At 40.1% G+C, this 15,900-nt stretch overlaps 1 protein-coding gene across 1 annotated transcript in view; it reads right to left on the minus strand.

Annotated features, from left to right (window-relative positions):
* Positions 1 to 15,900, minus strand: part of LOC126092753 (WD repeat-containing protein on Y chromosome-like) — a 411,016-nt gene that overhangs the window by 151,686 nt on the left and 243,430 nt on the right. The window contains exon 10 of the mRNA XM_049908479.1: positions 3,822 to 3,899. Coding sequence (XP_049764436.1) covers positions 3,822 to 3,899 — 78 coding nt within the window. The remainder of the gene's footprint in view (positions 1 to 3,821; positions 3,900 to 15,900) is intronic.

Below are 15,900 nucleotides of genomic sequence, written 5' to 3' on the forward strand. Positions count from 1 at the left end.
TCTGCTGGATGATGTACCCCTTGTACTGTGGCAGGACATTTGGTTTCAACATGATAGTTGTCCAACACCTAACTCCACAATAGTCCAAGAAGCATTACATCATGATTTCAATGCTCACTGCATGGCTAGAGGTGACCCGGTAAAGTGGTCTGCCAGATCACCAGACTTTACATCTTTGGATTTTTTCTTGTGCAGTTATTTTAAGGACAAAATGTAACAGGAGTACCAACTACTCAACAGAATATGACAAAACATCAGAAATGCTTGCACAAAAATTACACCATATATGCCCACAAATTGTGCACTTGAAACAGAAACACAAATTAATAAATGTACTGAAACTGAAGGTCAACATGCTGGTGGAAGGCAAGGGGACTCACCAAAATTGAGCATACCAAAATGGTGAGGGCCAAGGGGATTCAATTAAATAAAGCAGTACAGTAGTGAGAGGCAAGAAGAGTCAACAAAATCAAGCATCCCAATGATGAAAGACAAGGGGACTCACCAAAATCAAGCAACCTGATAGCAGTAGAAAACTATTACATACAAATTGTTTTTTGTGGATAATGCTAAAAGTAGTTTATTTACCAGATATTTAAATGCTTGACTATAAAAGGTTTAGTATATAATCAAATTTGTAAAATTAAATTAATTTTTAATGAAAATATTGGCTGTTTAGAACAAAAAAGTTTACATTTTTATCACTAACGTAATGTAGAATCAGCTGCATCATTTCTTAATTGCAGTAATAAAAAAAAACTGAATTTTTTCAACTACAGCATCACCAATTGCAAATGGAAAAGAATATTTTGGGTAAACTCCACGTATTTTTGATGTAGAATCTGAATCTGCAATACAAATGGGGAGGGGGCTTCCCATTTTACAATAAAATGTTGGCCCACACTAGGAAGGGGGTGGTGGCAGTTGGGGAGGGAGGGATGGTCAGTTTTAATACAAACAGGTATCCCCTTTCATAATATCTGCTTTTCATTTCGAGGACTTTTTGCGTGACACATATTTTTGGAGTTATTTAGTTGTTTCAAGCTAAAACAAAGACCTTTTGTGCTATGAAAAAATAGTTAATGGAAGCTGTTGTTATATTCCATTTGGAAGAATTTCACATTCTGTCAACTATATGGAAATTTAATGCCTTAAGTCAGGAAGAAAATCATTAAACAAAAACACTTTCAATCTGGCATCACTATTAGGGTATTGTTAAGATGAAATATTAATTTCTTCCATAGTTTATGTTGGTCATGCCAATTTGTGCACAGCTAAAAATATACCATACATATTTGCCAGAATTCTGAGTGTATATTTTCTTGTAGAATGGGTCCCTAGCTTCTATAAATTTTTTAGTGGATTTCATCAATCTTTCAGCTGTTAGAATTTTATGTTCCAATTGATGTTTCACCATTAAGCCATTTTCGACATTTATAAAATGTAATATAAGGTTATGAGAAAAATTTAAAATGGGATTCACAATGTGTACAACCACATTTGTAGTTTTCTTACATTCATATTTCATACTTATCAGATTTTGATGTATAGGCAGAGATAACAATGTAATATGCACAACTCTGCATCAAAGAACAACTACGTACTCAGTGATGTTAAGTCAATATTCCATTTTATGTGAAGCCAATCAGGAATATATAAGAAAGCATGACCAAAAGAACCATTAACCTCCCATCACACAGAAAGAAACTACCTAAGAGTTATGTGTACTGAAACTTACAGCAATAAATAACAGCTACAATGCTGAAAAGTCAGACAAAATTTATACCCCAAAATTACAAAACAAAAGCATCATTATATATGAAGAAATAACACTAACAAAAGAAGCATAAGCAGAAAAAAAATGAAGTACATTGCTTTACCTTATTATGGTGCCATATCTGCCAGAATAGGCTACAATTTTCGTTAATCTGATGTATGAATCTGGCTCTGTGCAAACAACAAAGTAGGGACAATAATCAAATAAATGACTCATAAACAAAAACATTTACAGAATCAGGAGTTTAAAAAATGAAATGTGGGGAATGTGAAATTTCTACTTTTAGCAAACAGAGATTCAGAGAGCACACAAACATGAGCAAGAACCTAACTCTTCATTTACTGCACATCTACAAAACTGTCATCATAAGACCAACAACATCAAGGAGTCTTTAAAGGTGCTACATAAGGTAGAGATAAGTAAATTATAGGGCATTGAAAGGGAAATTAATGGACGCTCTAGAAGAAACTGAAATTTATAACACATTCAAAGAGCAACCTCAAAATGTACTCAATGAACAAATAGATGTCAGACATAAAAATATTCTCAACTGTTCCAGACATTTATTATGAGATGTTGTTAAATGCACACTTCAGTTGTGTAAATATACAATCAACTCAAAACTGTATCATGTAAAATGAAATGTTGACCAATATCACTGACGAGTTGTTCTTTGATGTACAGTTGTGCATATGACATTATTATCTCTGCCTATATTTCAACATCTTGTTAAGTACAACATATGAAATTCAAAAAACTACAAACTTGGTTGTACCTACTCTTAATCTCACTGTAAATTGTCCTCGTTACATTGTATTATGTTTTGTAGATTCTTGAAAAGGGTTTAATGCTGTGATTGCAATCACAAAATAGTTATGCTGCTCTGTGGTACAGTAAACATGTATTAAAGAGCTATATCTTTCATATTCTGAACATAAATTCAAAAATTTCTTACATGTGCAATTTCACAATGTAAAAGTGATCCAAGCTGTAATAAAAGTTTTTAGATGGCTATCACAAGTTCCTTCATGAAAAATTTTTGATAATTTTCAAATAAACAATGAGGCAGTTTTATTTCAATGGATGACTAAGGAAGAAATTTAAATGAGATTGACTAACAACATAAATAACAGGAAGAGCATAAGACACCCAGAAATTCACCACATAAAAAAGTAAGATCATTTGGTTTTTGGCAGTCTCCAGTCACAAAACAATATTGTTTTATCTTCCAGCAGCTAAATACAAAGCAGATAGGACACAGTAAAGTTAATACTTGTCATGTATGCCATGGTGCAGATCTAATTAAGTCTCCATAAACTTTACCACTCACAAGATTAAGCTTATCCATTACAGATGTTTTAGAATGCATGAGTGTTTATTCAAAGTAAATACATAAATCTGCAACAAGTCACTTTCTTGGAATACTTATTTATTCATTCCATGAATTGGTTTTTGAACTTTTTCAGGATCATTTTCAGATGGTTTCCAGAAGCTACTTAGCTGTTTCAAGCATAATACTGGGTGCTGTCCTGGGAAAAATAACTATTTCAAAAAAATGATTGGTTGTAGTTTTATGTATTTACATTGTACCACTTTCTCCAAGTCACCTTTCATGTGTCATATTCCTCCCAATTTTCTCATAAACATAGACACTTCCTGTATTACCTCTGACTGTGTATATTATTTTCCTTGATTCTTTGTGCTCTCTCACTTCTTTCATTAATGTGGACCTCATCTTTCTGACCATTGCCTCTAGATTTCAAAATTTTGTGTTTTCCTTCTTCTTCCTCCTTTACTTCTCCTCTTCTCATCCTCTTTCTTTTTCTTTATTTACCTCCTTTTCTGCTTCCAAATGGAAGTATACATCGTCCTCTGTGCGGTAAACTATATTCTTCCCTTTTTCTCATAAAACGTTTTTTTTTCTAAGTTGTATGCTGAATATCATTGTTTGTTACCTGCCTACACTCTAGAGTTTCCAATGTGTCTCCTACAAAGATGTATTTTCTGTTAGATACACACACTTAAATATTTAAAATTAACATACCTTATTGTTGATGGAAATGAACTAGTAGTCGATGCTGCAGGTTGAACGGCACCCATTGCCTCCTGCTGCAACACAATTCTGAAAAAAAATTTAAATATATTGACAGGATATTTATATAAATAAAGTAGTAAATGACAAGTGAATATCATTGTAAAGAAAGAGTATTCTTGGGAATGACTGAAGGTGATAGAACTATATATAACATTAGTTTTATTACAATAATAGTAAATGTCTTCTTTTTTCATCAATTCTAGTTCAGTTATATTTACCACAGAAAAACTTGCATTTTGCAAAACAAATACAAATTCTATCTCAAAATGCGAAAACATGTAATTAATTGACACTATCTCAAAGCTGTATCCAGATCAATTATTTTTCCAGAGATAATAATAATAATATTAATAATAATAGTAATACTTAAACATTTATTCAGTACTCAATAATCAAATACGATTCCTAGAAATAATACAGTTCCAGGACATCATACAGCTCATTCTTCTGAATAAGTCAGTTTACAAATTACAAGCCACGTAGGATTAGCCAAGGGGTCAAAGGTGCTGTTGGTCACGGCAGAGGTTCGAGTCCTCCCTGGGGCATGTGTGTGTGTGTTTGTCCTTAGGATAATTTAGGTTAAGTAGTGTGTAAGCTTAGGGACTGATGACCTTAGCAGTTAAGTCCCATAAGGTTTCACACACATTTGAACATTTTTGAACAAATTACAAACTAAAGGCTTGTGTGTAACAATAAATTGTATATTTGAATACATTTTACATTTGTTAATATACAAATAGCAGTGCTACATATACTTTTATTACTTTTATTATCATTAAAACACTTGTGTATTACTTCAAATTATGACCTTGGCATACTTATGAAGCACTTTTCATAAAGATAAAGTATTCATCCAAGGAACAAAATGAATTTTCAATTAAAATTCTTTTTTAGTTGGTCTTTTAATTTGTTAAAAGGAAGGGCTGCAAGACTTTTAGGTAGGGCATTGGCTAGCTTCAGCCCAGCATGAGGTGCGTTTCTTTTTTCATATTAAGCTGTTCTATGACTATTTATATGGTATCTATGGTATCTGAATTTTTGTCTTGTATCATGCTGGTGTAGATCACAGCTGAAGTTTGGATTTATTGTTTTCACAAGCAGTATTACTTTCAATACATATACCTCTGTAACTCTAAGTGCATCTAATTTTGCAGACAGGTTTAAACAGGTTTGTAAGCACAGATAACTCTGGTAATTTTTTTTCTGTAGTGTTAATAATGTGTTATTGCGATGCACCTTTTGTATTTCTTACTTTTATGTTTTCATTTCCTTTAAAGGCAAATAGAAAAGGTGAAGCAGTAGTTCAGTGTAGAGCTTGTGCCTACCGTCACGTGTTTTCGATTTTCAAATGTTAAAAAACATAAGATATTTTTCCTGTCCCTCAGTAGGAAGTAGGACTTGCTCTCTGCTAGTGAACAGAGTTGACTCAAGTCATTCTAGAGCGTAATCATATGCCGCCATTTTGGGTGATGTGAGTAAGTGAAGAGTATGTGTTTTCCATGTGCATCGAACAGAAGAATATAGTTTTATTTTATTAACTGAAAGAGTGTATGAGTTATTATTTCAAATAGTAATGTAATAAGAAGAACTGAAGCACACCTATGTACTTAAGAAAATTTATGAAGATCCAATTAACGAACATGGACACGGTCAGAATTATGTAGATGGATATGTCAATCGGACATAATATTACGAGGGCAGTTCAATAAGTAATGCAACACTTTTTTTTTCTCGGCCAATTTTGGTTGAAAAAACCGGAAATTTCTTGTGGAATATTTTCAAACATTCCCGCTTCGTCTCGTATAGTTTCATTGACTTCTGACAGGTGGCAGCACTGTACGGAGCTGTTAAAATGGCGTCTGTAACGGATGTGCGTTGCAAAGAACGGGCAGTGATCGAGTTTCTTTTGGCAGAAAACCAGGGCATCTCAGATATTCATAGGCGCTTGCAGAATGTCTACGGTGATCTGGTAGTGGACAAAAGCACGGTGAGTTGTTGGGCAAAGCGTGTGTCATCATCGCCGCAAGGTCAAGCAAGACTGTCTGATCTCCTGCGTGCGGGCAAGCCGTGCACAGCTGTGACTCCTGCAATGGCGGAACGTGCGAACACACTCGTTCGAGATGATCGACGGATCACCATCAAACAACTCAGTGATCAACTTGACATCTCTGTTGGTAGTGCTGTCACAATTGTTCACCAGTTGGGATATTCAAAGGTTTGTTCCCGCTGGGTCCCTCGTTGTCTAACCAAACACCATAAAGAGCAAAGGAGAACCATCTGTGCGGAATTACTTGCTCGTCATGTGGCTGAGGGTGACAATTTCTTGTCAAAGATTGTTACAGGTGATGAAACATGGGTTCATCACTTCGAACCTGAAACAAAACGGCAATCAATGGAGTTGGCTCCGACATCGACCAGTGGAATGGTACCGTGCAGGCATACAGGCCCTCATTTCAAGGTGGCGTAAGGCCGTAGCATTGAATGGAGATTACGTTGAAAAATAGTGTTGTGTAGCTAAAAGATTGGGGAATAACCTGGTGTATTTCAATGCTGAATAAAACAACCCCTGTTTCAGAAAAAAAATGTGTTGCATTACTTATTGAACTGCCCTCGTATTAATTGGTAAGCATAAATATACCACAAGAGAAAGACTACTTCATTTATGTGAAACTAATATAAAAGGATTCTTCACCCATTTACAGGCATAGCCCAGCTAATTGTGCTTGTTTGAGTGCCGAAAAATAATCTCATAAATTCAATATATCTAACAAGCCACACACTTCATTTTTTATTATTATATATTTTTTTTTATTATATTATACTAGGTTGGTTTGTGTTGTTGCATTCCTTATTTACACTGCATAGTTTATATTAGATGAGGATAATGCATTTTGAGCAGTTTTTGTTATGTACATATCCTTACAATATTAGATAATAATGTTTATGGAAAATATGTTTTTAGGCAGCTTACAGGCTAAAAAGGTTCTGTAGGCATGATCCATTTCAGGTTGTCTTGGGTTATGATTCCCCAGAACTCTGTCCATTTTTTCTTTTTCACAAAGTCATTTCCTATGGATAATTTCATAGTGCATTATTGCTTCCTGCTGTTAAATTCCAATACTACAGTCTTTGGAACAGTAACATTTAGAAGGTTTTGTTGAAATACTTGATTCTTTTACTGGTTACACTGTTACAGAGCTCCTCCAGACTGTCATAGGCTTTGTGTTTGCATACAATTGATAAACTGTCCGCATTACATTGTTTTGTAGCTAGGAGAACAGTACTGCACATAATTAAAATTATCAAGACAAGAACTAGGGGTACCTAGAGAGAAAGGAGAGCAACATGACAGCATGTAGTAATGCAACATTTTGCAGCTTATGTAAAAATTCTTCTTTAGATAATGAATATTGGAAAAAAAGAGCTGTAAACTGGCGTCACATGTAGGGAATGCCATAATTCATTCCAGTTTTGATGTGCTAAACTTGATTCATCAGTGAAAGAGAACAAAAAATTTATGACAAACTGGAACAGTGATCAATGGCGCCTTAAAAATTCAGGTAAAGCAACAAACTCAAAAAAGTGGCTTTAAGAGCAAATTATCAGCTTTAGTTGAAAATTTAGTAAGTGAAATTCAGTGTCTAAGGGATGAAGTTGCTTTAGTAAATAAAAAACTGAATGCAACTGATAAACAGCATCTGTTGATGGACAGCAGTCCTACATCAAAAACTGTTCTTGTGCTATGCCAATTATGAGTGGTTGAACAGCCCATTTAAGATACATGCCACATAGTGCAATGTAGTCAGGTATGGGACTTAGCATTTTATAACAAAGAAATGCATAAGCCTACATTTGTTTGTTAGCTAAAGTTCAAAAATTGGTATAATGAAGATGCTTTTAACATGAAAAATTAGGTGGTAGATGTTTTGTACTGTGGTTGTATTGAATATAGTGAGACTTTGGACCTAAACTACATAATTATCAATATTCTGTCAACCTCAACAAGTAATTGCATGTTAGTTTTTAAGAAATGCTTTTTAGCTCAATAAATGAAAAGATAATCAATGGACTTAGTTCAAAGTTATTTCTTCTTTGCCTTGTAATACATTGCACCAGCCAAAATGAAGCCCCACTGTGAATTCTGTTCTTGAATATGGGATGAGTTGGTTGACATTCATAAGCAGCTGCAAGTCGCCCTGACTACTGTCAAACAACTGGTAACTGTTGCGAACTGGTGTGTTGAAACAACTCCTGAGAGTTTTTTACTTGTGATACTGATTCCAAAGGTACCTCAAATACTAACCTGTTCTGTCGATTATATATCCGCCCCCGGTAGCTGAGTGGTCAGCGCGACAGAATGTCAATCCTAGGGGTCCAGGTTCGATTCCCTGTTGGGACGGAGATTTTCTCCACTCAGGGACTGGGTGTTGTGTTGTCCCCATCATCATCATTTCATCTCCATCGACCCACAAGTCGCCAAAGTGGCATGAAATTGAAAGACTTGCACCCGGCGAATGGTCTACCCAACGGGAGGCCCTAGTCACACGACACTTACTTGTGGATTATCTCCTCTGCAAAAAGTACAGGATCTGTCACTACTTGTCCATCTGACTAGAAGTGGTGTGCCAATGGTTGATCTAGACGTCCTGTACAGAGTGGATGGGGACAGGCAGGGCTCATGGGATTGTACCAATCCACCTAACCAACAAGTTTGAGGAGCAGTCTTACACTGAAACTGAAAATGAACCAATGGGACTCACTTCGCCTGTTTGGGGAAATGAGTTCCATCTGGTGTGAAGAGGAGACAAATGAAAGAGAGTAGGGGTCTATTACCCATCATCAGTTCAAACATATGGCAAATGATGGTATACCTTATGGAAATGGCAGCAAGGGACAGGAAAGGACACCAGGTACACTCAGTGTGTATGCCTGGGGGCCTGGGGGCATTCAACATGTTTAGGAGGCTATTCCAGTGGCCATTGAGGGAACAGGAGCAACCATCTCCAGATTGTGGTGCACATTGAAACATATAATGCCTGTCATCTGGACCCCAAGAACATACTTTGGCCATTGCAACGACTGGCAGAGAAGGTTGAGGAAACCAGTATTGTGCATGGAGTTTCAGCAAAGCACAAAATTTGCAGCATTGTCCCCACAACTGATCATGGCCCATTGTTTGTGAGTCAAGTGGAAGGACTGAACCAGAGACTTCCAAAGTTCTGTGACAAACTAGGCTGTGACTTCCTGGACTTGCGTCATAGGGCTGAGAACTGTAGAGGCTTCCTAAATAGGTCGAGTGTGCACTACATGTCAGAGACAATTACTCAGATAGATGACTGTGCAGGGGGTGCAGACAAGAGGCTTTTTAGATTAAGCAACTGATCCAGATAAAGGTAGCTGTAGGAAATATGAAAGTAACAATATAAAATTGAAAGATATACCTCCCACAGGTGAGAGTATTAAAATCCTAATAGTTAACTACTGAAGCTTTTGCAACAAAGTGTCAGAGTTTGAAGCACTCCTGAAAAGTAGTGACACTCACATTATACTAGTTACAGATACCTGGATGAAACCTCAAATTGAAAGTGGTAAGATTTTTGGGGTAAGTTTGAGTGTATATTGGAAAGATAGCCAAATTTGAAATGGAGGATATGTATTTGCTGCAGTGGACAAGAAACTCAAATCCATCAAAATAGATATTGAAGAAATCATGATAGAAACTTATGGTATAAATCAGATAGAAAAATGCACCGATGATGACTGATATCAGTCAAAATCAATTTGCAACAAGATAAATAAATTATGTTTCCATGACTGGTTGCTACATTCTTTATACTCTCCTGGAAATTGAAATAAGAACACCGTGAATTCATTGTCCCAGGAAGGGGAAACTTTATTGACACATTCCTGGGGTCAGATACATCACATGATCACACTGACAGAACCACAGGCACATAGACACAGGCAACAGAGCATGCACAATGTCGGCACTAGTACAGTGTATATCCACCTTTCGCAGCAATGCAGGCTGCTATTCTCCCGTGGAGACGATCGTAGAGATGCTGGATGTAGTCCTGTGGAACGGCTTGCCATGCCATTTCCACCTGGCACCTCAGTTGGACCAGCGTTCGTGCTGGACGTGCAGACCGCGTGAGACGACGCTTCATCCAGTCCCAAACATGCTCAATGGGGGACAGATCCGGTGATCTTGCTGGCCAGGGTAGTTGACTTACACCTTCTAGAGCACGTTGGGTGGCACAGGATACATGCGGACGTGCATTGTCCTGTTGGAACAGCAAGTTCCCTTGCCGGTCTAGGAATGGTAGAACGATGGGTTTGATGACGGTTTGGATGTACCGTGCACTATTCAGTGTCCCCTCAACGATCACCAGTGGTGTACAGCCAGTGTAGGAGATCGCTCCCCACACCATGATGCCGGGTGTTGGCCCTGTGTGCCTCGGTCGTATGCAGTCCTGATTGTGGCGCTCACCTGCACAACGCCAAACACGCATACGACCATCATTGGCACCAAGACAGAAGCGACTCTTATCGCTGAAGACGACACGTCTCCATTCGTCCCTCCATTCATGCCTGTCGCGACACCACTGGAGGCGGGCTGCACGATGTTGGGGCGTGAGCGGAAGACGGCCTAACGGTGTGCGGGACCGTAGCCCAGCTTCATGGAGACGGTTGCGAATGGTCCTCGCCGATACCCCAGGAGCAACAGTGTCCCTAATTTGCTGGAAAGTGGCTGTGCGGTCCCCTATGGCACTGCGTAGGATCCTACGGTCTTGGCGTGCATCCGTGCGTCGCTGCGGTCCGGTCCCAGGTCGACGGGCACGTGCACCTTCCGCCAACCACTGGCGACAACATCGATGTACTGTGGGGACCTCACACCCCACGTGTTGAGCAATTCGGCGGTACGTCCACCCGGCCTCCCGCATGCCCACTATACGCCCTCGCTCAAAGTCCATCAACTGCACATACGGTTCACGTCCACGCTGTCGCGGCATGCTACCAGTGTTAAAGACTGCGATGGAGCTCCGTATGCCATGGCAAACTGGCTGACATTGACGGCGGCGGTGCACAAATGCTGCGCAGCTAGCGCCATTCGACGGCCAACACCGCGGTTCCTGGTGTGTCCGCTGTGCCGTGCGTGTGATCATTGCTTGTACAGCCCTCTCGCAGTGTCCGGAGCAAGTATGGTGGGTCTGACACACCGGTGTCAATGTGTTCTTTTTTCCATTTCCAGGAGTGTATATAAAAAATCAGTAATGTCATATTTCAGTGAGGAAGTTGAAACTTTCAACACAGGGCAGGAGCATGTAGCTGTTCAAGCTGAAAAGAGTAGTTGACCAGCAACTGGACATATATGTAGCCAGCAGAATAGTTCATAATGGGGGGGACTCTCAATGGTATACAGTCACTGTAAAGAAACATCTAAAGAAACACAGATCACTGCATAATAGATGTAAAACAAAGCATACAGCTATAGACAGAGAGATACTGAATGAAACACATTTGTCTCTCAAGACAGCAATCACATAATGTCTTCAATGACTACCAAAGCAGAATATTGTCATATCATATATCACAAAACCCAAACAAATTCTGGTTGTATGTAAAGGCTGTTAGGGGCACCAAAGTTATCGTACAGTCACTAGTATATGAGACAGGAACTGAAACTGACAGTAGCAAAGCAAAAGCTGAAATGCTTAACTTCATTTTCAAATGTTCCTTTACAAAGGAAAACCTAGGATAATTTCCCCAATTTAATCCTTGTATCACTGAAAAGATGAATGAAACAGTTATTAGTGTCAGTGGTGTTGAGAAACAGCTGAAATCGTTGAGACTGAACAAAGCTCTAGGGCCCAATGGAATCCCTAACAGATTTTATAACTAATTTGCAGCTGAGTTAGCCCCTCTTCTAACTATAATCTATTGAAGATTTCTTGAACAAAACACCATTTCCAGTTCTTGGAAAAAAAGCACAGGCCACACCCATCTATAAGAAAGGTAGCAGAAGTGATCTACAAAACTACCATCCAAAATCGATGACATTTTACTTTAGAATTTTAGAACACATTCTGTGCTCAAACATAAAGAGGTATCTTGAACAGAATGACATTATGGGGATCAAGATGTTATGTACGGTAATATCGAACCCAACATTAAGTATTCAATCATTTATAATGAATTAACTTTATTTTGATCATGTCTGTACAAACACATCTGCTCGAATACAGAGTTCAGAACACACTGAGATCAACAGTTTGTCAAAGAAATTTGTTCTCAAAGATGAGACGGTTGACTCTTGCAGTTGATAACCACCACAGAGACCCCACCAGTAGTGCAGAGCACAGTAAGGATGATGAGAGGCACCTGTGCACCCGGCTGGCTGATGGCGCAGTTGCGCGTGACCAATCGTGTCGTGGCAGGAGCTAGTGTGAGGCGCGATCAGACTGTTTCTCAATATCTTGGTAGGCGCGACCAGCGGAGGGCAGGAGGCACAGAAGGCATCCACAGGTTGACCATGCCATGCTGCTGATGGCACGGTGGAAGCAGAAGGTGGTGGCGTGTCGGTGGGGAGAACATCTTCGTGCAGAGGCTGTGCGGCGCAGTGGGGTTTTGATCCGATCAAAGGCATGGAGTGCGTCGAAGATACGATGCAATGCATTGCCAAAGTATTTGCCGGCAAGCACCACGGTAAGTGCAACGTGTCCGGTAACAGTTTGTTATTGGCCATATGACATAAAGGAGCAAGCATGCTGTGGCTTAACAGGTTGCGTAAGAGATGCCGCATGAGCAACACTCGCGGTAATGACGGAGTTATAGAAGCAGTTGATGTTGCAGCAGCGGAGAAAACAGCAAGCTGCACATGACTGACATTGGCGGCAGATGACTTCGGTGTAGACAGAAGTGTCACCTCAGAGTCCGTGGATGGTGAAAGTGTTACAGCGGTGGATGGCAGGATGTTCCGAGTGGAGTTGACAGTGTCAGTGTTTTGATGTGCCAAACTATCATGATCGAAGGTTCGGGGGCGTGGCTGTGATCCCTGTGCATGAGGCATGGCGATGGAGAGAGGTGGTGGAAGGCAGATGTGGTTGGCAAAGCCATGGTCGGAACAGGAAGGCGATGAGACGTAATGTGAACATGAAAAAGTCGAATTGGCAGATGAACTACTGGTCCATGGTGGAGAGGCAACACAGTTTGATGGAACTGGAGCTGCGTGTTTGCTGTCACTGTTTGCGCTGTGGTTGAGTCATAATGCTGCAAGCTGCTTGTGCATAACTGCTGCATGGTCATGTGTCGGAGTGGATAGATGCTCACTCATCAAAGCAGAAATGGCAGATGTGTTGGTCGTACATTGCGGAGGTAGTGAAGAGGGCAGCAAATCAAGCGGCACTGGAATGTGGCTGGTTATGCCATGGTACAGAAACGAAGTGTCTGCAACTACCAAGGAGAGGTGGCAGCGGTGTAAATAAGTTGCTTGTATCACATCAGTAACGTAGAATTTCCACTTGAGGCGGCGGGATGATGACAGTTGTGACATCTGGGACATAGATCCATGTAGCGTGATTGTCAGGGTATTAGTTGTAGCTGGTAGTAATGGCAAAAGATCGTCATCAGTCAGAGGTGGAACAATGACAGGAGCATCTCGTTGCATGTCGTGCTCGGTCGGTGTCGGCTGCAGCATGTGTAACTGATCTTGTACCAACAAATTGTATGTCGCAATTTGCTCACGTAGCTGTTGCAGTTGTTCAGGCAAAAATGTATGTTGTGAAGGAGTCTGCTGTGTATCACTGAGTAAGATGGTGTTGAAATCAGAATCTGTCTCCATCAGAGGGTAACCTGGTGCACAAGACAAGGTTGGCGGCACACTATTGAAGTAACAGTTTGAGTAGAAGAGATCGTGTGCATAATCGTGAATGTGAAACTCAGTACTCAGCAGCAGCAGAGTGAGAACATGTTCACTGCTGTATGAAGCACTGATACAGCTGAAATCGTGTTCTGGGGTGGGTGAACAAGTTGTGGGCGTGATCGAGTAGTGAACGGCAGGGCGGTAAGCATGCATAGTGTTGGCGAGTTGTAGACAAGATGCGGGTGCGGTAGCCATGGTGGGATCATAGGTCATGCAGCTGTTTGTTTTGTCTGGGTCGAGTTCAGTGAGCCAGCAGGTGGCGGCCATGATGTCGCTGTCGTTTGCAGTCGAGCAGAGTCGGTGCAGCTCGGGTGCTGTGTAGAGGGAGGCGTGGCATGCCCAGTGTTGCACTGAGAAACAGCCGGCATTGTCATCAGTGTAATAGGCACATTTTCGTTGATTGGTAGGATGTCCTTGATGAAATTGTTCCTGTGAATTCAACCAGGCGTGTGATTTAGCCGTAGTTTGGAATTCGTGCGAACTGAGATTTGCAACATAGTCCCCGATCACTGCAGTCCATTGTTTGGCATGATTGTCCAGGATCGAAGCACTGCACAAAGTTAATTCATTACACAAAAGCAAGTCAAAATAGTCCAAATTAATTGGCGAAGGAGCACTGCACTGTCCGGAAGTGAAATTACCGACACGTCGAGCGGGTTTCGATGGACAATGTGTGCATCTCGGTTGTGTTGTCGATGTCTGAGAAGGTGACGAATATTACCAAAAAGTACGATTCACACAAGAGTCAGGAATTTACACACTAATAACACTTCCTGTACACTGCATCCAGATGCGGCGCAATGCGAAGTCGATGGACGTAGAAATCCGACAAAGGGTTGCTGCATTGTTTGTCCATGGTGATGTTCCAGTACACATTTCTGGCATTGTAAATGGCATTCATGAGCATTGGGATTACCAGTATGGGGATCGAGATGTTACGTACGGTAATATTGAACCCAACATTAAGTATTTGATCGTTTATAATGAATTAACTTTATTTTGATCATGTCAGTACAAACACATCCGCTCAAATACAGAGTTCAGAACACACTGAGATCAACAGTTTTCAAAGAAGTTCATTCTCAAAGATGAGGCAGTTGACTCTTGCAGTCATTAACCGCCACAACATCAAAACCAACCAGCAAGGGTTCCGAAAACATTGATCATGTGAAACAGATCTTGCACTTTTATCACATGAAATAGTGAAAGCTTTGGATAAAGACAATCAGATACATGGGATATTTCTTGATTTCTGAAAAGCATTTGACTCAGTACCACACCCACATTTATGGTCAGTAGCTCAATCATATGGTGTATGAGGCTAAATCTGTGACTTGATAGAGGACTTTTTGGTAGGGAGGATGCAAAATCTTGGATGGAGAGCTTTCATCAGATGCAGAAGTTATTTCAGGTGTGCATCACAGTAGTATGTTGGGACCCTTGCTGTTCGTGTTGTGTGTCAATGACCTTGCAGACAAAATTATAGTAAGCTGAGACTTTTTGCAGATGACGCAGTTATCTATGATGAAGTTCAGTCTGAGAGAAGCTGCATAAATATTCAGTCAGGTCTTGATAAGATTTCAAAGAGGTTCAAAGATTGGCAACTTACTCAAAATGCTCAGAAATGTAAAACTGTGCACTTCACCAAATGAAAAAAATGTGATAGCCTATGACTAGAATATCATTGAGTCACAGCCAGCCCATAAAAATACATCGGTATAGCTCTTCATAAGGATATGAAATGGAATGATCACATAGGCTCAGTTTTGGGTAAAGCAGGTCATAAATTTCAGTTTATTGGTAGAACAATGGGTAAGTACAAGCAGTCTACAAAGGAGATTGCTTATAAATCAATCATGCAACTAGAAAGTGCTCAAGTGTGTAGGACCCCTACCAAATAGGACTAACAGGGGATGTTGAACATATACAGAGAAGGACAGCGCAACTGGACACCAGTTTGTCTTACCTGTGGGAGAGTGTCACAGAGATACTGAAGGAACTGAACAGGAAGACTTGAAGACAGACGAAAGCTATCCCAAGAATGTCTGTTAAAAAATTTTCAAGAACTGGCTCTAGGGATATACAACTCCCTATGCATTGTTCACA

This window comes from Schistocerca cancellata, chromosome 7 (genome assembly GCF_023864275.1).
Source record: "Schistocerca cancellata isolate TAMUIC-IGC-003103 chromosome 7, iqSchCanc2.1, whole genome shotgun sequence".
Classification (NCBI taxonomy): domain Eukaryota; kingdom Metazoa; phylum Arthropoda; class Insecta; order Orthoptera; family Acrididae; genus Schistocerca; species Schistocerca cancellata.